We start from the raw sequence: 20,478 nt of genomic DNA on the forward strand, positions 1-20,478 counted from the left end.
AAGATCATTATTACAAATGATTTTTGTTTAGTTTTACATGTAATATTATAATATAGGTATATTATATGTAATTTTCTTGTAGTAAGTCGACAACACTTCCTGCATTGATGTTTTCATTAAAACTAGCTCAAAGAGCATAATTGTCCCTTCTATTTCTTTGTAAACTTGTAATTTGAAAAAAAAATTACATTACATTAGGTTAGATAGAATTTTATTGATTGACAGGTTCCAGCACAGCACCGTTTTATGGTAATAGCAGACAGGTATAAGAAAAATTAGAAGGAGAATAAGAAAATATAACAGTAACTATAGAAATAGTAGTAAAACCGTAGTACAAAAAACAGTAGTAGAAATTGCACATTAGAAGTAATAACATTAACAACAACAATAATAATAATAATAATAATAATAATAATGTTGAGTGAAAAATTTATTAGTATTTCAAACTAAAGAGAGACTCTAGACAAAACGGAAGATGTTTGAAACTTCAGTTCATTTTCAGATGATGGGATTGAATTTATGAAAATTCACTTTCCAGAAATGATTTAGCTGTTCAAAAAACCAAACTGAACACAAAACAGGCTTTTAAAATTTCTGTTTTTTTTCCTAGAAATTAGTGAGGAAGAGGAAGTGTATGTTAAGTCGAGTGTTTGAGGAGGAGCGGCTGCTGACCATTGGCTGCAGAGCCACCTGTTACAAGACCAACATTGTATGTTTTTCAAGATAAGTCTTTATTGATAAAACACAAACAGTATAGACTGAAGGTTTTTTTTGTATTTTTGTAAACAATAACAGCGATAATATAATTTATTTTTTCAGATCCACAAGTGTTGTGCAGGTTTTTTTGGGGAACACTGTGAGCCATGTCCTGGCCCAAAGGGTCAGCCCTGCTTTGGTAACGGAGCATGCTCAGATGGGATAAATGGGACTGGAGTGTGTGGCTGTTTCCAAGGTTTTAATGGAACAGCCTGTGAGACCTGTCAGAGCGGAAAATATGGCGTCCACTGTGATCAGGGTGCATATGCATTAAACATATTTAAAGTTACAAACATATATGTATATCTAAATATAATAACTGTGATTTATTTGTGCAGAGTGCAAGTGTAAAAATGGCCGCTGTAACGAAGGACTGAAGGGCGATGGCACGTGTGAGTGTGATGTCGGCTGGAGAGGCATCCTATGTGATGAAAGTATGGAAACTGACCTGAGATCCGCAGAAACATTCCACTTTGAATGCAAACAACTCATTCTGTCTTTATGATCTTTATTTGCCAGAAATTGAATCCAAAGCTGATGAGCTGTGTGGCTCTGTGAAGTGTCACAGCAGTGCCAAGTGAGTATTTAGAGTCTGTGTCTGATAACATTGATCTGTTATATTATATTATTAAGCATTAAACACTGCTTTTATGTAACTGTTTGTAGGTACCAGCTATTCCATGCAGAAGCTTACATGTAGTGTTGTAGTACTTAAGATTGGTATTGGCCTTGAGATCAGTCTCTAGATTAAGTTTTGACTCTATATAGTCTTTATATATCCCGACAGTCAAGATTATAATCAGAGCTATCACAAATGTACCTTTTCACTGTCACATTTATTCATTAGCATTATTATTGTGTTGTCATGTACCATGTCAACATAATCACAATTTAGAGGCCCTGTAGAGGCCCTGAGCAGCTCCTTCAGCACCAGACTTTTACACCCCCTGTGCAAGAAGGAGCGATTCTGTATGTCGTTCCTCAGTCCTCCCCACAGTCAGCAGACTTCGTAGTATTTCACAGTAACCCTCCCCCCGCCCCCATATCACATCATATACATGTGCAACCACAGTGTAAATAATGTAAATATGTCAATACTTAGATTTTTTAAAAATGTTTCATTCTAATTCTCTATTTATATAAATACCAAATTTCTCATTTTGCTTTATATTTCATTTCTCACTTGTGTTTTTTTTCTACCTGTCTTTTCTTTGCACTTTTGTGTGGTATGTGTCTGCTGTTAATTGTGAAATTTCCCCATGGTGGCACCAGTAAAGTCTTATCTTATCTTATCTTATCTTATCTTATCTTATCTTATCTTATCTTATCTTATCTTATGAAGTAATATTACTAAATAAGTAATGTAAGACATGCAGAGTCACTCTTCCAGTTCTGGGTATTAGATACTTAACAGAACGATACACATCCCTTTCTATGAAACTTAAATCACTTTAAAAATGATTGTTCTTACAGTATTGATATGAAAATGACCTGCTCTGGCCATGTCATAACTTATCAGTCATATTCTTGTGTACCTATTTGTTTGCCTTTAGGCCTTTACTGTGTATCTGATCTGGTCTTGGTCTCAACTCCTTTAAGTTTGGGTTTTGTCTTGGTTTCAGTAAACTTTGTCTCAGTCATGATTTGGCCTGTAGGTGGTCTTGATTACAACCATCCTTCCCTATGTAATGAACAGCATCCTAAACAAATAGTATGTCATTAATCCTCTGTTGCAGCATTCATAGTTTCTTTATGACAGTTTTTTTTATTGTTATTCTTGTACGGTGTTTTTATTTAAGACTAGGTGTTTGTGCACACATGGCAAATAAAACTCTTGTAACAAAACTCTCGAATCTTGAAAACAGTCCTTTGTTTTTTTCTGCTCTGACAGCTGTGTGTTTAGACCGTCAGGCCTTCAGTGTCTCTGTGCTGCAGGGTTCGAGGGCAACGGAACCTTCTGTCAAGGTAATGACAAAACTAAAACATCAACAAACAGACAACACTGCTTTTAATGATGACTAAGATGGTGATGGTAATGACTGTGTGCAGCTAAGGACCCGTGTGCGTGGGATAATGGAGGCTGCAGTCTGTATGCGGTCTGTAAAAGAACTCGACCTGGCCAACGGCAGTGTGTTTGTAACAGTGGCTACACAGGAGATGGACTTGTGTGTGTTGGTATGAAGCATTTATTTAATATTTTTGCCTTCTGTCACACAAGCAAGTTTAAAAAAAGATAACACATTTCCAAAAAACTTAAGTTAAATAGAAATTTTAGAGCTGTCAATTATTTTTGTAATCAACTAATCTATCGATTGTTTTCTTTGATTCGAATTGATTAAAACAGTTGGAATATGTGAAAAGAATAATTAAAATGTGAAACCGCCATGTCTGAAGATGACAACTTGTCCTTTAATCCAGAACCAGATGAAACAACAACCACAAAAACTATAAAAATGACAGGATATATAAAAATATCTATAAAGAAATAACATTAACAATAGTATAAACATATATATAAAAATATCTTTTTACATAAACAACAACAAACAAGTCAAGTGACATCTACAAACAATATGTGCACTGTAGCCTTTAACACATTTGGATCCAACTTACTAACAACTTTGGAACTAACATAAAACTTAAAAAAAAAAAAAAAAAAAAAAGCCAAGTAATTTTAATGTTTGTGTTAAAAGTTAAAAGTTTAAAGAAGAAAGTGATGGTTCCAATTACGAATAGTGAACATACAGACATTTTCTGCCTTTTTGTCCTCATCTCTTCTGAGCTACGCTCCATGTTGTTTGTATCACAATAAGCATGGAATCAATATTTAGCAGCAGCGAAATTAAGGAAACGAACCTTCGATTCACGAAAATTGTAATCAAATACTTTTTTTGAATTGATTCGAGTTAGTTAATCAATCATTTCTACCATAATATATTTACCATTTAATAACTACATTGTATTAGAGCTTTTGAAAATGTGCATGATGCGTTTAATGTTATAGGACTTTATGTGTTTCTCCAGAGGTAAATCCCTGCCTGGAAGGAAACGGGGGCTGTCACGTTAACGCAGACTGTGTTCATGTTGGGCCAAATAAGGTAAAACTTAGTTTACTGTTTTTACTTATTTTACATTGCAGCTTTGGTGAGAACAACATGACTTAAACAGTCCAGCAAACTTTGATTAGTGGTCGGATAATCATCATATTTTTTACAGACGTCTTGTGCCTGCAGTGAAGGTTATGAAGGTGATGGACAGACCTGTAACATGATTGACTTGTGTCGAAAGGTGCGTTTGTCTTGGCTCTGAATGTTTTGTTTTTACACTTTCCCAAATGTGAATACTGTAGAAATACATTCTGAAATATCTGCATGAATCAGAAAGTGTGACACATAATGTAAGTACAACTACCTTAAACGGAGAGTTTCTTCATCACACCTAATCTTCATCAGACCTATTGTACAAAGTTAATTTCCCACCAAAACTGACAACCAAACAAAACATGTTTTATAAAAGTACTAGCAGAGAATGGTTTGTGAACAGGATAACAAATGGATGTATTTTGTTTCCCAATACCATGACAATGGATGGTGTCAGTGTAAGTTTATGAGACTTTTTAGGCCTTTTAAGAGTTAGCATCTAGTGCCCATCAGTGGTATTGCAGTTTCAGGTATTTCTGCAATGGCTCAATACATCATTTATGCCACAAAATTCTTTTGTAATATCACAATAAATGTCACAATATTTATTTCTGTCCAGACTTGCATCACTTTTTGCAGAGATCTTGTGTTGATGATGGTAGAGTCAGGCCACTGTGTAAAGTCTCCATCGCATCTAAAAGATTCTCAGTGGGGTTCAGGTCTGGACTCTGTGGTGGTCAGTCCATGTGTGAAAGCCATGTCTTGTGCTCTCTGAACCACTCTCTCACAATTACCTTTTTGACTAATGATGGTATTGTCATATTGGAATATATCTGAGCCATCAGCAAGGAAAAAAGTTCATTACTGGTCTATTGTTTGTTAGTCAATTAAATAATTTTTTTTTTGTTAAGTTTTGACAGCATAGTGGTTCCTTACTATTCAGTGACTGAGTCCCATTTGGCAGCGTCAGTCATCCGTTTCATGTCCCCATGTGTATTTTCAGAAAAATGGAGACTGTCATAAATACGCCAGATGTAACATGACAGGTCCAGGTGTTCGCACCTGCACGTGTATGAGTTACTATATCGGAGATGGGGTGACCTGCAAAGGCACTGTGGGGAAAGTAAGCAGCTGACACTTCTGCCCCAAACCATAAATATATATAAGTCAAATGAATTAAAGCAGGATGTTAATCTACCTGTTGCACTTTCCCAGGAACTCCTGACCAGAAAGCACAGAGACTTTTACCTGTCCCTGCTGGTGAGTGAACAGATGTCTGTCATGTCTGTCATGTCCTGCAGCAGGAAACACTGACTGATGTGAACCCTCCTTTCAGATGCTGGAGATCTCCCTGAAAGGTCGTGGCCCTTTCACTGTCTTCATCCCAAACTCAGAGGCCTTCGCAAGGGAAGAGAACAAGAAGGTAATGAACAGACTGACCTCAAATCACTTTCCAACAAGAATTTACCATAGCTATGGATAAGTGGCACCTTCCAAGGCTGAAAAATGAAACCAATATGAAGTGCCAAAAGCTGCAGATCTTCAGATGGTCACTAGAGGCTCACTTTATGCTCAGCTGTGTATTGACATGAAATCTTCACTTTATTTACCTTCTCTTCAACTGGATTGCACAGTTGAAGAGAATTCCAAGAATGCCAAACCAAGAGGATTGGTTTGGCAGATGCATTAGGAACTAATGTTAATGCTAATTAGTAAACATGCTTATTTTAGATCACTTCACAGTTTGTTTTATTCTTTTTTGATGAATACTTGTAACTTTACACATCAATTTCATTCACTTCTTCTGATCTTTATCATAACATAGAAAATAGTAGAATGACAACTGGATATGATTGATAGACTCAGGAACACAGCACAGCAGATTGAATACTGAGTAATAAACAGGATTGGACCCACAAGTAGGAACTGGCATAATGATGTAACAACTGATTTAATGCAAAACTGTAACTTACAGGTTCTGTCCCAGAATTAAGGCAATTCTTTCAAAACCTGACTGCAGGAAATCACTTGAGTAAAACTGGATCTTTACAGAGAAACATACAAGAGTTAAAAGATAAACAACTGTGTTAGCCTTCAACTCTCGCTGTGTATTTTAGCTGCAGTCATACTGTCACGGAGCTTCACATTATCTTGTTGCCAGTGAGCTGAAGCTACAGAAAACAGACAGTTTTTCTCTGCAGTAACTACTGGTGATCCATGATTAGGCAGTATTTAGACTTGAAAAACAAGACAGCCAAGTACTGTTCCAGAGGTGCAAGTAGTAGTAGTAACTTACTCATAGTATGTGTAATGTTCACCTTACTCATCGTCACAGTAATGTCAGTCAGGGGCGCCGCTACCAATTGTGGGCCCCATGAAAGGTAAACGTTGTCCAACTCCCGACTTTTATGCCTCTCTTATACAGCGGACCTTACATGAAATTTTCACAACTTCTACCCACTGGACCCTATGGGCCCCCCACAAATGCTGGGCCCCATGAATTTGTCATGTTTACACCCCTCCCCTTACTGGCACCCCAGATGTCAGTAATAAGCAGTTAACGATGTGAAATTCTGAATTTGTATTAAACATATTTCATGTATTTTCAGCTGAAGCCTGTGATGTCAGACAAATACAGAGATCTGTTTGGCACCTTTCTGCGCTCCCACATCGTCATGTGTCACACTCTGCTTGCTGCCGACCTCAGCCAACCCCGAAACCTCACCACACTGTCCGGAGTCATCCTCAGCACTCGCTCCTCCCAGGTCACCAAACTCAAACCAGGATGCTCCCATGAGATCTTTAAGGAAAAATGATTTCAATCTTAGTGTTTATCCGGATTTTACTGAAGTTGGTGTAGATATATAATTATTTTTAATTTTTTTAATTTACATTTCCTCTTATTTCTTATTTTTGTTTCTTTAATAATCACTTTTAGTATGCTGTTTGGTGTGGAGTTGAATTTGTTTAATATTTAATTCATTAAAAATGTTCTGGGGAATGTTCATACTTATTAAGTTTGTGGATATTTATGTTTTAGGGCAGCATTTTCATAAACGAGGCAAATGTGACCTACAGTGATGATGTCAGTGTTAATGGCATCTTTCATGAGATCAACAAATTTCTGATTCTTCCTGATGTGGAAAAACAAAAACCGCCAGACACCCCTGTAAGTTTTCCATCAATCATTCTTTGACTAATTAATTAACCATGTAGTGTTATTTAACAACTCCTAGACTTAAAACATTGGACCCAGACGCTACTGTTTATTGTTTTACCTGAAAGTTAATCCCATTGTTCATCTGCTCGACTGATTTCAGCTGAACCTGACTGATGTGGCTGAACACCAGGGTTACAAAACTTTCTATAAACTATTGGTGGTGAGAAATTGTTTCACTCTTAAATCATAGTAAAGTGGTATCTTTAAACCAGTTATTTACTCTTTCCTTAAGTTTTTTTTATCTGCAGGATGATACTTATGTGTTTCAGGACACGGGTGTGGTAGACCTGGTGCAGGATGCAATTCACCAGCCAATCACAATCTTCCTACCCTCTGATGCCGCCATGGCATCGCTGCCACAACAGCAGAAAGACTTCCTGTTTAACCCACAGAACCAAGCTCAGCTGCAGGAATACCTGAAGTACCACATCTTACCCAGCCAGAAGGTCAGCACGCTGAAATAATCATATTCAACTTGAATAAAAATGTAGTCCATGCTTCCTTTATTGATATACTATAGGGATTATTCATATTCATTACTCTTATTCATTTTTTACTATCAAAAGTCTGTTGAGTTGCAGCTAGGATTGAGGACACAGGAGTTATTTAGATTTTTATTTAACTTAAAAATAAGTAAATAAATAAATAAATAAAAGTCTGTTTCCAGGGCCATAAAAGAGGTCAAACAAACAGAACTGAACTCAGGTTCATACAAAGTAACTTAAGAAATCAACTGGCTGAACAGATAAAGAACAAAGGGGGCTGTATATACTGGATGGTCAGAGAATAATAGAACCACATAACACTGAATAACAACCACATAAATAATAGAACAGTTAGTCTGAAGTTTCCAAACACAAACACGAATTAAACTGAAAGGAACATCCAAATCTTTTACTTACGTCCGATGAAGGCGACAACATGTAGTGCCAAAAATATCATAATATTAAATATTAGATTGACAAAACTATAATGTTGAATATTAGTGTAGTGTTCTCTAACAACTCTGACAAATAGTGTAAAAATATTAAAAAAATATATATATATTGTATGAAATTAAGAACTATGTTTCATCATTTGTGTTTTATATATGAGCAATGTGAACATGAAGTATAACAAAAATTAAGAAAAAAAATGTATTAGTGTGTGAGGTTACCATCATCTTTACGATGTGTAGCTGCAGGTGAAACCATTACATTGCAGTTCGGACCTGTTTGTACTGTACACGTGGGGGTACAGACAACTCGGATCACTGGTAAACTGCGATGTTGATGATGATTTTTAGTTGAGTTCTGGAGGTACAAAGAGTATAGAAATGAAAGGACCAATGGTTGAAGTATCATATTCTTGAGTGTATTATTTACTGCTGTTAGCTGTTAGAAGCTGCTGTCATGGGAAAAAATGGCAACTTCTGCGAAGCGCAAAGTCAGTAATTTTTTTCCACTGTGCATTCATGAGATTTAAAACCAAGGAGAAAAAAACAACAGAATTTTAACTTTTTTGCAGCTTTTGCTACTTAGTCCAAATTAAAAAAAAAAAAACTTAAACAAGTGGTTCCAGGCACAACAAACCCCACCCCTCACACATATTGTAGCTTATTTTGGCATCGATCCAGCTGATGTCATCATGTCTCTGCGTGTGCTGATGTCAGCATAGACAAATTTCAGCCATTATAAGTGCATGGGGAAAAAAGATGATAAAAATTCCTAAAAAATTTGAACTTTGACCTACTTTTCCCAAAATGTAATCACATCTATTTGGGGTCGCTGGCAATTTGATATAAATTTAACTAATAGTTTTGCTGCTAAAGTGTTAACAAACAAACAAAGAAAAAAAACGAACCAAAAACAACACCCCTTGCCTCCCCTTCAGGGGGGCTGGGTAATAACATGATGTCATTTCATGCCTGTATGGAAAAGTCAAGCCACTTGGAGGGGAGCAGGTCTTCTCCTGGTCATGTCTGACAGAATCTGATCAATGACTGGTAATTACAGTTACCAGTCAAGTATTTAACTCCCACCAACAGTCTGAAAACAGCTGTGATTACACAAAGTCAGGCCATCATGAGGTAGATTTTCAGCCTGAAATAACAGGCAGGGAGTAGATGCAGGACTGTCTTCTCAGAACACTTAAATTACAGTATTCTGAAAGGTCATTATGGGATTTTTGTCCAATTTTGCAAAATAGCTATCAAGCATTGCTTTTTCATATTTGGCACTCTGAATGAATTAGACTTAGTGTTCTGATGATCATTTCAGGCTTGAAGTCCTCTTCATGTTTTCCACCACAGGTTTATGCTGAAGGTCTGATCCATCTGGACTCACCTCGGACGATTCAGGGCTCTCCGCTTTCATTCAGCTGTGGAGGCTTGGACGCCATTGTGAGTACAGAGGCAAGAAAACACAGAAAAACAGCAGTGAGTGTCACCTCTGACCTTTTGTGTATGAACAGGGAGATATTTTCGTTAATGATGGGAAGTGTCGGATTGTACAAAGACACCTTATCTTCAGAGAGGGTATAGCCTATGGGATTGACTGCCTGCTGACTCCGCCCAGCCTGGGAGGTCGATGTGATGAACAGTCGACTTTTGAGCTCCAGGTGAGCATTTATATCTTAACTGCATCTATGAAATGAAAAATTAAATCTTGAGGTTGGATTAATGTTTGTGTTTCTTCTTTTGTGGCAGATGAGCTGTGGAGTGTGCTCCTCAGCAGCGAGCCGCTGCCCAAGAGGTTCAAAAGTAAAGGTCTGTGTCATCATCCACTTCCTGTTTCAAAACATCACATCAAACAGCTTCAGGTTCATCTGTATTGGGTTTTTATCTCTGATATTCTCTGAAATTTTGTCCTTTCAATCTCAGGAGGTTCAGAGATGTGATCTTCCAACAATGTTTGTCACAAGGAATTCCGGCTGTCGCAGCACCTGTACTGTCAACTTCTGGCAGCCAAAGTGTTGCCCTGGATACTATGGACGAGATTGCTTGGGTAGGACAATGTCAATGTTATTAGATTATTAATACCAAAGTGTTACATCTTACAATAACTTTCCTGAGCTCTTCGATCTAAAATGTGGCAGTAACTTTATAGATAGTAGTTTTTACCCCTCAGCCAACTTCTGTCTGAAGGGGTATTGTAATTGTTTTGTCGTCTGTCTGTCCGTCCATCTGTCTGTCTGTCCATTCAGCAACATAATCACATTATCTGAAGAATGCATTGAGATATCTGCACAAAATTTATACAGTGAATGCATCTTGACATAGAGCAGAAGTCTGTTGAAAATTGGTGACCATGACCTACTTTTTCAAGGTCCAGTGGCCTTGTACCTTGTGCAGTTATATCTGTTTACTTTCACATATAAATACTGTATGTATGTAATAAGTTTGACACAAAGATAATCTAATCTAAATTGTAGGGCGGTAACTTTCAACAGAATCTCTATATTTAGCCGAGGGGCATTAAAAGTGTGCAGCATGTTATATTCTATACAATTCTCACTTACTGAAAATGTTTTCTGTGTGTCTTCTGTCCAGTCTGTCCCGGCGGTGTTGGCTCTCCATGCAATAACCGAGGTAAATGTGACGACGGCCACCTCGGTAATGGTACCTGTACATGCAATGCAGGTTTTGGGGGTGTGGCTTGTGAACTGTGCAACAAAGGTTTCTACGGACCCACCTGCAAAGGTAAGCAACACGTAGATTGGTTTCCACTGTGACACCATGATCTGGAGCTTTACATCCTCCTGACAGTTTTTTCTTTTCAGCCTGTAACTGTTCAGAACACGGCTCATGTGACGACGGCCGCAGAGGGACGGGTTCATGCTTCTGTGAAGCAGGTTGGACTGGAGAGCGCTGTGAGACACCACAGGGTGAGATAGACTGTCTTCACTTTTGGGGAAATCTGCCATCTGTCCAACATTCATAAAAATCATCTCTAATATTTTGCAAAACACACTAGCTACAAGTGTCATACACACATTCTCACTGAAAAAGCAGCATATTTTATCCTTAGGAGTGTGTGCTTTTGTCCGCACTTTTTTTATGGGGATTTGTTAAATTTATACTGTATCTCTTTTTCGGATTGTCTGTCCTCCAGCTGAAGTCTATCAGTGTTCTCCTGCCTGTTCCCCTAAAGCTGTCTGTCAACAGAACAACACCTGTGTGTGTCGCCCCTTCTATGTAGGAGATGGACTCACCTGTACAGGTAAACGCCAAAGGGCAACAATTGAGGGTTGAGATTGAAGCTGAAGAAGTGCAGGAGTACAGTGAACCCTCACACTTTGCGGTTAATGGGGGCTGTGACCCCCCGCGAATGGTGAAAAACCGCGATGTGGCGTACCACACAGTATATGTACATGTACATGTACGCGCATTTGCAAAATCTACGGAATGTACACTCACTTTGACGATCTCTCCTCTGTGCGTGGCTGACGAAGATCTTGATGATGACGATGATGACGATGATTCTTGATGATCGATGGTAATGAAGATGATGGACTGCCTGTGCAGGTGTGAAGTATGGAATGTGATACCTGCACAGGTGCTGAGGGAGAGCTTTACTGCTCTCCTGAGGACGCCTCCTCGTCAGCTATTAATATGGGCAGAGGAGACAGATCGTCGACCAACTCCCCTTCCGAGAGAGTAGGAGAGGCTGGCGGAGGCGTACTGGCTGCAGGAGGAGGAGATGAGCGAGCAGGAGTACGAGGGGGAATATTTTTGAAACCTCCACGATGTACTGAGACCGCGATTGCTGAGACCGCGAACTGTGAGGGTTCACTGTATCTTGAAGTGGAATGCCACCTTAGATGTTGTCTCCAAGGTTTTCCCATTTATAAAACATCAGCTGTGTTTGAGATGCCTTATTACACAGGTGTCAAACATGCGGCCCGGGGTCCAAATCTGGTCCGCAAAAGGGTCCAGTCCGGCCCATGGGATGAATTTGTGAAATGCAAAAATTACACTGAAGATATTAACAGTCAATGGTGCAAAAACCAATTTAATGCAGGTTCCACATACAGAACAAATACATTTCAATTGGGTCAGACCAGTAAAATATTATCATAATAACCTATAAATAATGACAACTGCAGATTTTGTCTTTGTTTTAGTGTAAAAAAAAAAGTAAAATTACATGAAAATGTTTACATTAACAAACTATCCATTCACAAAAAATATGAATAACCTGAACAAATGCAAACAACCCGAAATATCTTAAGAAAAATAAATGCAATTTTACTAATATACTGCCTGTTACTAAATGTTTTGTGTATTTGTAATTGTAATATAAGTTGTAATGCGCATGTGTAAATGATGAACTGACAAACTAAGGCAGAATATTGTTAAAATATCACTTAAGACATTTAAAGTTGTTCATGTTATTCAGATTTTCAAGGAAACGTTGTAGATGTAAACATTTTCATATTGTAATTTTACTTTTTTCACTGTTTTTATTTTACTGGTCCGGCCCACTTTAGATCATATTGGGGGGAATGTGGCCCCTGAACTAAAATGAGTTTGACACCCCTGCCTTATTACATACTACTGCCATATTGATTCTGACTAAAAGTAGTAAGTAGTAGGCTGTAGATGACGACTAGCTAGAGGTATGTAGCTAGGTGAAAACTGAAAAATCTGTTGTATGTCAAAGATACCTATATCTGTACTATATGTGTCTAGCTCTCCTGAGTCTTCTTTGTCATGCTTCTTTATTTCATGGATTAAATGTTTTCATTTAGTGAATGGTCTGGACTACAGATGGGCAAGTTGACCATTCAACAGTCTTGTACTACAAAGACTCTTATAATAGATGCAGCATCTGGTTTAGCACTGTCCTGCTGAAGTATGTAAGGCCTTACCTGAAAAAGATATGTGGATGGGAGCATCAGTAGCTATAAAACCTGTATATATCTGTCAGTTCCAGATGTGCAAGCTGTCCATTCCATAGGCACTAATGCACCCTCATACCATCAGAGATGCAGACGCCCATAGTGTCCAGAAAGAATTGGAGTTTAAATGTTCTCCCTGTGTCAGAGTGGGTTCTCTCTGCTTACTCCAGCTTCTTTTTACCTCCGCCAAGGAGGTTATGTTTTTGCCAGGGTTTGTTTGTTTGTTTGTTTGTTTGTTTGTTTGTTACCTCCGCCAAGGAGGTTATGTTTTTGCCAGGGTTTGTTTGTTTGTCTGTCCGTTAGTGTGCAACATAACTCAAAAAGTTATGGACAGATTTGGATGAAATTTTCAGGGTTTGTTGGAAATGGGATAAGGAAGAAATGATTAACTTTTGGGGGTGATCGGGGGTGGGGGGGCCCACGGGGGGGCCCACTGATCAGCCTTGGCGGAGGTCTGCGCTCTCCGAGTGCTTCTAGTTCATCCTGTGTCTATTTGTCTGTTACTCTCATACCCCTCTCTTGCCATCTAGTGGTGGACATGTGTCAGGTCTGGAATGGTGGTTGTGCTAAAGACGCAAAGTGTTCTCAGAAAGGAGAACAGGTGAGCTGTACCTGTCCTAAAGGATACACAGGAGATGGCTACGTCTGTCTGCCCATCGACCCCTGTGCTGACGGGAACAACGGCGGATGCCACGAACACGCCATCTGCACCCTGACTGCACCGGTGAGGACAAACTCACACTTATGTTTTTTAATAGAACATTTTAAAGCATCAACAGCTGTTCTCACTTTCTCTGTGTTTCTATGGAAACCACTGATGACATTAGGGCAAGAGGAAGTGCAGCTGTAAGGACAAGTACATTGGAGATGGAGTTACCTGTGACGTCAAACAGCTGCCAATCAGCCGCTGTCTCCAGGACAACGGACTATGTCACCAGGATGCCAAATGCACTGACCTCCACTTTGAAGGTTATATAAAAATAGGGTTATTGATTTTATCTGGTTGAAATTATCCTCCACGGAGAGTGATTGATCAGTTTAACAAGCACATTTAGGTTCATTCTCCTGTCGGTGGCCCTGACCATGGCACTGATGAAGATCTGGAGCTGGTCCATGAGCACCTTCAATGCTCACTGTTCCTAATGTGTGGTAGCTGATTCTAATTTATAATGCTAGGTACTGTGTGTGTATTAGGATGGGTAAAATGCAGAGACCAAATTTCCCTACGGGATAAGAAAACAAGATAACCTTTAACCTCTAAAATTCAGTCTTATTTGGTACCGAGGAAGGGATGAGGTAAAAGTATGTTAACTTCTACTTTGTCATCATTTGTTTGCTCCAGAGGTCTGCTAAGTTTTTAATAGTTTACCACAATAATGATACATCTCAAGGACTTGACTCTAAATATTCAGTTCCCTTAATGCAAAAGATAAGAAATTAACACTTTTGACATGTTTTTCTTTTAATCAGATGCGACACTTGGCGTGTTTCACCTGCGTTCAGATAAAGGTCAGTACAAACTGAACTACACAGCAGCACAGCAGGCTTGCAGTGCAGTGGGAGGAACCCTGGCCACATATATGCAACTGTCCTATGCTCAGCAGGTCAGTGAACACACCACCCATTAATTACCTCCGCCAAGGAGGTTATGTTTTTGCCAGGGTTTGTTTGTCTGTTTGTCCGTTAGTGTGCAACATAACTCCAAAAGTTATGGACAGATTTTGATGAAATTTTCAGGGTTTGTTGGAAATGGGATAAGGAAGAAATGATTAACTTTTGGGGGTGATCGGGGGTGGGGGGGCCCACGGGGGGGCCCACTGATCAGCCTTGGCAGAGGTCTGCGCTCTCCAAGTGCTTCTAGTATTGAATATATGTTTGCCTTTAAATGTTATATGTATGATTTTTAAACATTTACTCAGGGGGCAGAATTTTAAGAACTAAAGCTGTAGTGTGGGAGGATCAGACTCGTACTTTTTCATTCTATTGTGTCCATATATTTTTAGGAATGCAGGCATTTTTTATTTAGATACACAGAGATACATAGTCTGAGTCTGCTTGGGCAGGGTAGGGGGCACAGTCCAGTGAAAAATGTTGGGCAAATTGTACAGAAGTAACTTTGCTGTGTTACTGGGCAGTAGCAATCTTAGGCAGTAACATATGAGAATCAGGTTAAATATTGTGATGAATCACTCATCTGTCTCATCTCCTCATTACTCTCTGCCTTTAACATTACACTCTTTCAGTTAATTTCTCTCTGTCTTTTGCTATGTGGTCTCTGTGTGTCATGCTCACGTGAACTCAGGAAGGTGTATAAGAGTTTGCCATATTTCTCAAGATGAAGGGTAATTGAGTAGAAGCAGTCAGCTAGTAAAATTCTCTAGTTACCTGTATCTCACTTCTGTTGAATCAGCTGCCTGAGACAAGATGTTGCTGTAGCATCAATGTCATTCACTCCACCGGTTATGCCACTTACACACAAGCAATGAAGGCAGTGATCACTGATCACATTAACTACAGTTGTTGTTTCATCGCTCCTAAAAAACACATTTCTAATATCTCCACTAAAAAGATGCATAGAAATGATTTATATATTAATTCATATTGTTGTTTTGATTACAAGATGTCTGTTCTATATGCAGTGAGTTTCAGGATTTACAGAGCCCCCAGTCAGTCTGTGAAGGCAGCATGTCCCTCCTCTGAGTTCCCATTTGTTAGAGCTTTCTTTGTGATTTAGTCATTATTCATTGTCATCTCATGTCACTTTTACATTTCTTGAAAGTGAAGTAAAAAACTCCAAATATTTTTTTTTTTTAATTATTTCTTTGTTTTAAGCATTGTTTATCTATTTATTTGGCTACTTTTCATGTCACACTATTTTTGTGAACAAAACAAACTGCAAAATCAATCTGTAATCTCCAAATTTCCATTTACACATCGTAAAATTGTGTTTTCACAAGTTATTTTACTTTTTTTCAAAATTGAAAATCTAATTTTGCAGCTTCAGGGCCCAACATTTTCATCTCACTATTCCAGTACAGATGAGTCTTTACTCTACTGATAGATGAGAATGTCCTGCTCATTTCGAAATCCAACAGGTCAGGTTATATAAAGTACCTACAAAGGTGATTATAAGCAGACATAAGAAAAACAGATATTAATATTACAGACCTTAGGGTTAATAGAAGAGGACACGGTTCCAACAGTTGAGAACACTACATCATAGTGAGACCATAATACGTAACCCCTCTGTGTGTTCTCTTGTGTAGGGTGGACTGAATATGTGTGCTGCTGGATGGTTAGACCAGGCTCGAGTGTCTTACCCCACCACATACGCTAATCCCAACTGTGGCTTTGGGCATGTGGGTATTGTGGACTATGGTGTACGCAAGAACCTAAGTGAGACCTGGGACACCTTCTGCTACCGGATGAAGGGTGAGAATAAATAAGGACAAGGCTGTTTGGGGTGGATCCATATTGGTAAAACCTAATATTAAAACACTCACTAAGCATTTTTTAAGTGTGGAATTTCTGCTATCACAGTAAAGTAATAGGAAACTTATAAGAGGATGCATCTTAGGTTTACTTAGTACAAACCTGAGCAGTACTCCAAATGTGAGTTTTTGTATCTTTGTTAATGGTTGTTCAGATCTGGGTCTACTGCTGCCAATGCTCTCCTTGTCTTAGGCTTCACACAGGGAACAGCAGGAAGGCCTCAGAACAGCTGTACCACCTGTCATTTTAGTCAGATTTATTTGTGCCTTAATGATATGATTATTGATAAAATATGTATATTAGGATTATTTACAGGGTTTCTGATGTACCGATCTTCCTTGGTTGGCTGTTAGCATTAATCAGCTGTGTGTTTTTAGAGGTAAAGTGTGAGTGTAAAGTCGGCTATATTGGAGATGGATTCACCTGTACAGGAAACCTGCTGCAAGTCCTTAAATCTACACCAAGCTTCTCCAGTTTCCTCACAGTGAGTCTATCACATGACTGTATTTATTTACATATAAGTGACTAGTTTTGGCTACATTACAGTCACATGACCACATTTGGTTACATTACTTTTTTATACTGTTCTTCAAAACTGCTGTCAGTAGGTGTTTCTATATAATATCAAACCTCTATTAAAGCATATGGAATCCTCTGTTAAGATTTATTGTTATTTTTATTGTGTCTACAGCAAATTCTGAATTATTCTGAGGTGTCTGCATCAGGGAAGCAATTTATGAAGCGTCTCAGTAACCTGACAATCCAGTCCACTCTGTTCGTACCTGACAACAGCGGGCTGGCTGAAAACGATGTGAGTCATTACACACATAATTTACCTTCAAATAGAAGAATAAAACACAGTACTATTTCTACCTCTTCACATGTCTGTGTCCCTACAGACTCTGACCCAGCGGGACATTGAGTTCCACCTGTCAGATGGTCAGGTTCTACCAATTAACCGGCTCAAGAATGGCACTCGGATCAGAACTCGTGTTGGGTCCCTCACTGCCCTTGGTGTCTCCAACCTACTCAACCCAGCAATTCTGGTAAGGTCCCAGTGTAATTTTCACCACTAAATCATGTCAAAATTAACACTTCATGTACCCAAGGTTTAGTAGGACTTGAGTGTTTACGTTATTAAAAAGTCTCTGGTTGACTCATAACCTTAAATCACACATATATTTGTGTATCTTTCCAGGAAAATCACCATAGCATGTCATACAAATATTTAAAAAGTTTTGAGTAACATGGGGTTCAAACTGAATCAAATGTCATAACACTGGCTCCAACTTCTGATTTTATTTAACAGTTTTAATTTTCCATTTAGAAAAGCTTGTTTTTCCACTTCTACCAGTCATTTGAACAAATTTCAGCTCTGCAGTTTACTGTAACTGCTCCACCGTTACTGTAGACCCGTCCACTGTGTGTCACTCTGCTCCATACTTACAACGACAGGACAAGTTGTGTAATGGATAACACATCTGACCACAGATCCGGAACTTGTAGATTTGACTCTTGGTTAGCTCAATCCTTCCTTTAATTTACATTCTCACTTGTCTTTCTCCATATTCTTTCCTGTCGTCATGCATTTCAACCTTAAAGGGTTGAAATGAGATCTAAATATGCTGACATGCACCACAACTGTGACATTCACTGACTCATGGTTATTAGTAGTTTTGCCTCTCTTATCCAGTTTTCTTTGTGAACTCAGTATTGAAACAGATGACTTATCACACTTGGTTGCAGCGCAGTTGGTGTGTTTGATAGGATGTTCTTGGATGTTGTTTTTTTGTGACACCAACTATAACAATAATGACAGATCTTCAAGCCTCCTGTAGCTGTGATCGTATAGTGGTCAGTACTCTGCGTTGTGGCTGCAGCAAACCTGGTTCGAATCCAGGTCACAGCAGTATTGAACTTGTTTTAGAGGAGCTTGTTTTTCTGGTCATTTGAATGATGTCTTCTGTACTTAACAACAGCTGGTCCACTGTTGTAGTATTCCAGCCCACTGTGTGTCTCACTGCTCCCTGTTTACAACAGCAGGGAGAATGAGAACAGAATAACTACTGAAAAAAGCAAACCTGGTTTCAATTCAGGTCATGGAATTATCTAACTTGTTCCTCAATCACAATGATTCTTTCGTCAGCTTCTGATTTTGTCATGTCATTTTTATTTCCCATTATATTGATGCAGAAGATCACTTGATCATATCGCAGTTGGTTGTTTTTATAGGGTGTCATTGGTCCAGTCCCTTTTTTTTTTTTTTTTTTTTTAACTTGTCCAGCAGAATGGTGCTCGGGCTGCCTTTTTGTGCTGAACAAATTTGGTTTGCCAAGGGAAACTTCATAAAGTATATGAGGCTCCCCTTGATATTCTACTGTCTTTATTCTGAGTTTTGTTGAACCACATTTCAATGCTGGACTTGACATGAAGGAACAGGGAGAGGGAGAAGGAGAGGAAAGGAGGAGAAGAAAAGGAGAGAGTGAAGAGGGCAGAAAAAGGAAGAAGAAGAAGGCGAAGACCCTCACAAGAAAATATCAGCAATACTAATAATAACAACCATGGTGATAAATATAATGGTAATAATAACTAGAAAAAGCACTGCATAAACTGGGCAGAAAGACAACAAACAAACAAACACAATTATAATAAAATAAAATAAATAAGACCTATTAAATGAGGAATATAAAAAAAGAAAACCTGAACAGAATATCGCAAACAACGACCACCCAAATCATACCAGCAACAAATTCACACAACATCAGTTGTTCACATTAATCTTTCGTGACAAAGTGACTGCATCAGAGCAACGCAAAGAGAATAAGGCAAGGAGACTGAGGTGACCTGAGTGATGCACACAGCCATTCAACCACAACTGGACCCCCTCCAAGGACCAGGGGCCGACAAAGAGGATCTCGAGGCCTGGCCAACCAGCAGTCTTTGGTCCAATCCCAATGTCCATCCTACATCTTGATCAATAACGCTCATAGACTTTGCTGACATCAGCTGGTCAGCATTAGAGCTTAAAAACATGTGAAAGAAATGACTTTCCTACATGTCACATGACATCACCTTGTTGACACAAACACACCAGAGATAAAGATATGAGATTAACTATTAATCCTGTCAGGAAAATTCAGCTGGCACACACTACAGCTCAACATCAAATACAATAAAATTAAATTACACAATTCATTATTTAGGTATAAATACCTAAATAATGGTTTAAATACCTACATTTAGTTTGTGTTTGGGACTTTTTTATTATCAAATATTCAATTTACTAGTAGTAAGTAAAAAGTAAAAGTAAAACTAAAATGAAACAGAGATGGTTGATGAATTGGTGAGTCATCAAATCATGTTCTCCCCTCATTTGTTGTGTTTCTATAAACCATCTTAAATCCTTGTAAATGTAGTGTTTCTGTAAATTTTGGCAAATGTTCTGTTTATGTTGTCATGGAAACTTGAATGTTCTGATTAGGGTTAGGGTTTGTGAGACATAAATACTGTCCAAGCACAAGAGTTTGTCTTTGTGATGTTGACTTGTTTGCAGCAAAGGAGAAGTATAGTGAAAACAGTAATCAAAACGTCATCGAAAAGAAGTTAGAGGAGTGATTTATGCAGTAGTCCATCATCATCATTATCTGTTATCTGGGTAGAGAAGCTCACTCACCCCTACAGTTCACATAAATTGTTAGAGTCAGCGAAGAAAATGAAAAACAAAGTGTAATTGGGCAGAGTGATAAGAAAATTCCTTGCACCCAATGCCCTTGGTACCAGTTGCTTCCAACACACGGAGAGGTCATAATGTTCAGTTAAACTTTTCTTCTACTTTTTTTTTTAATGCTTCAGGGCTTTTACTGGTAACCCAAAGTTTAATGTCATAACACAGGAGAATATAGTCTGCTGGAGATGCTAACTTATGGAAAGTGGCTGTAAAAGGACTCAAAATATCCACAATCAAGACCTCGGCACCCTCACTGTTTGTCA

The 20,478-nt window shown here is 38.5% G+C and overlaps 1 protein-coding gene across 2 annotated transcripts in view; it reads left to right on the plus strand.

The window, feature by feature from the left end:
* The window catches only part of stab2 (stabilin 2), a 58,441-nt gene that overhangs the window by 31,447 nt on the left and 6,516 nt on the right, over positions 1 to 20,478 (plus strand). For both annotated transcript variants that reach the window (XM_030150876.1, XM_030150877.1), the window contains 29 exons: positions 611 to 709; positions 820 to 1,015; positions 1,095 to 1,190; positions 1,276 to 1,333; positions 2,648 to 2,721; positions 2,806 to 2,931; positions 3,781 to 3,854; positions 3,973 to 4,044; positions 4,900 to 5,019; positions 5,112 to 5,156; positions 5,233 to 5,319; positions 6,506 to 6,661; positions 6,937 to 7,065; positions 7,217 to 7,276; positions 7,386 to 7,562; positions 9,407 to 9,496; positions 9,568 to 9,714; positions 9,803 to 9,862; positions 9,977 to 10,100; positions 10,646 to 10,795; positions 10,876 to 10,980; positions 11,208 to 11,315; positions 13,527 to 13,720; positions 13,824 to 13,965; positions 14,467 to 14,600; positions 16,263 to 16,428; positions 16,866 to 16,972; positions 17,180 to 17,299; positions 17,388 to 17,534. In XM_030150876.1, the coding sequence (XP_030006736.1) occupies positions 611 to 709; positions 820 to 1,015; positions 1,095 to 1,190; positions 1,276 to 1,333; positions 2,648 to 2,721; positions 2,806 to 2,931; positions 3,781 to 3,854; positions 3,973 to 4,044; positions 4,900 to 5,019; positions 5,112 to 5,156; positions 5,233 to 5,319; positions 6,506 to 6,661; positions 6,937 to 7,065; positions 7,217 to 7,276; positions 7,386 to 7,562; positions 9,407 to 9,496; positions 9,568 to 9,714; positions 9,803 to 9,862; positions 9,977 to 10,100; positions 10,646 to 10,795; positions 10,876 to 10,980; positions 11,208 to 11,315; positions 13,527 to 13,720; positions 13,824 to 13,965; positions 14,467 to 14,600; positions 16,263 to 16,428; positions 16,866 to 16,972; positions 17,180 to 17,299; positions 17,388 to 17,534 (3,363 nt within the window). The remainder of the gene's footprint in view (positions 1 to 610; positions 710 to 819; positions 1,016 to 1,094; positions 1,191 to 1,275; positions 1,334 to 2,647; positions 2,722 to 2,805; positions 2,932 to 3,780; positions 3,855 to 3,972; positions 4,045 to 4,899; positions 5,020 to 5,111; positions 5,157 to 5,232; positions 5,320 to 6,505; positions 6,662 to 6,936; positions 7,066 to 7,216; positions 7,277 to 7,385; positions 7,563 to 9,406; positions 9,497 to 9,567; positions 9,715 to 9,802; positions 9,863 to 9,976; positions 10,101 to 10,645; positions 10,796 to 10,875; positions 10,981 to 11,207; positions 11,316 to 13,526; positions 13,721 to 13,823; positions 13,966 to 14,466; positions 14,601 to 16,262; positions 16,429 to 16,865; positions 16,973 to 17,179; positions 17,300 to 17,387; positions 17,535 to 20,478) is intronic.

Source organism: Sphaeramia orbicularis, chromosome 12 (assembly GCF_902148855.1).
Source record: "Sphaeramia orbicularis chromosome 12, fSphaOr1.1, whole genome shotgun sequence".
NCBI lineage: Eukaryota > Metazoa > Chordata > Actinopteri > Kurtiformes > Apogonidae > Sphaeramia > Sphaeramia orbicularis.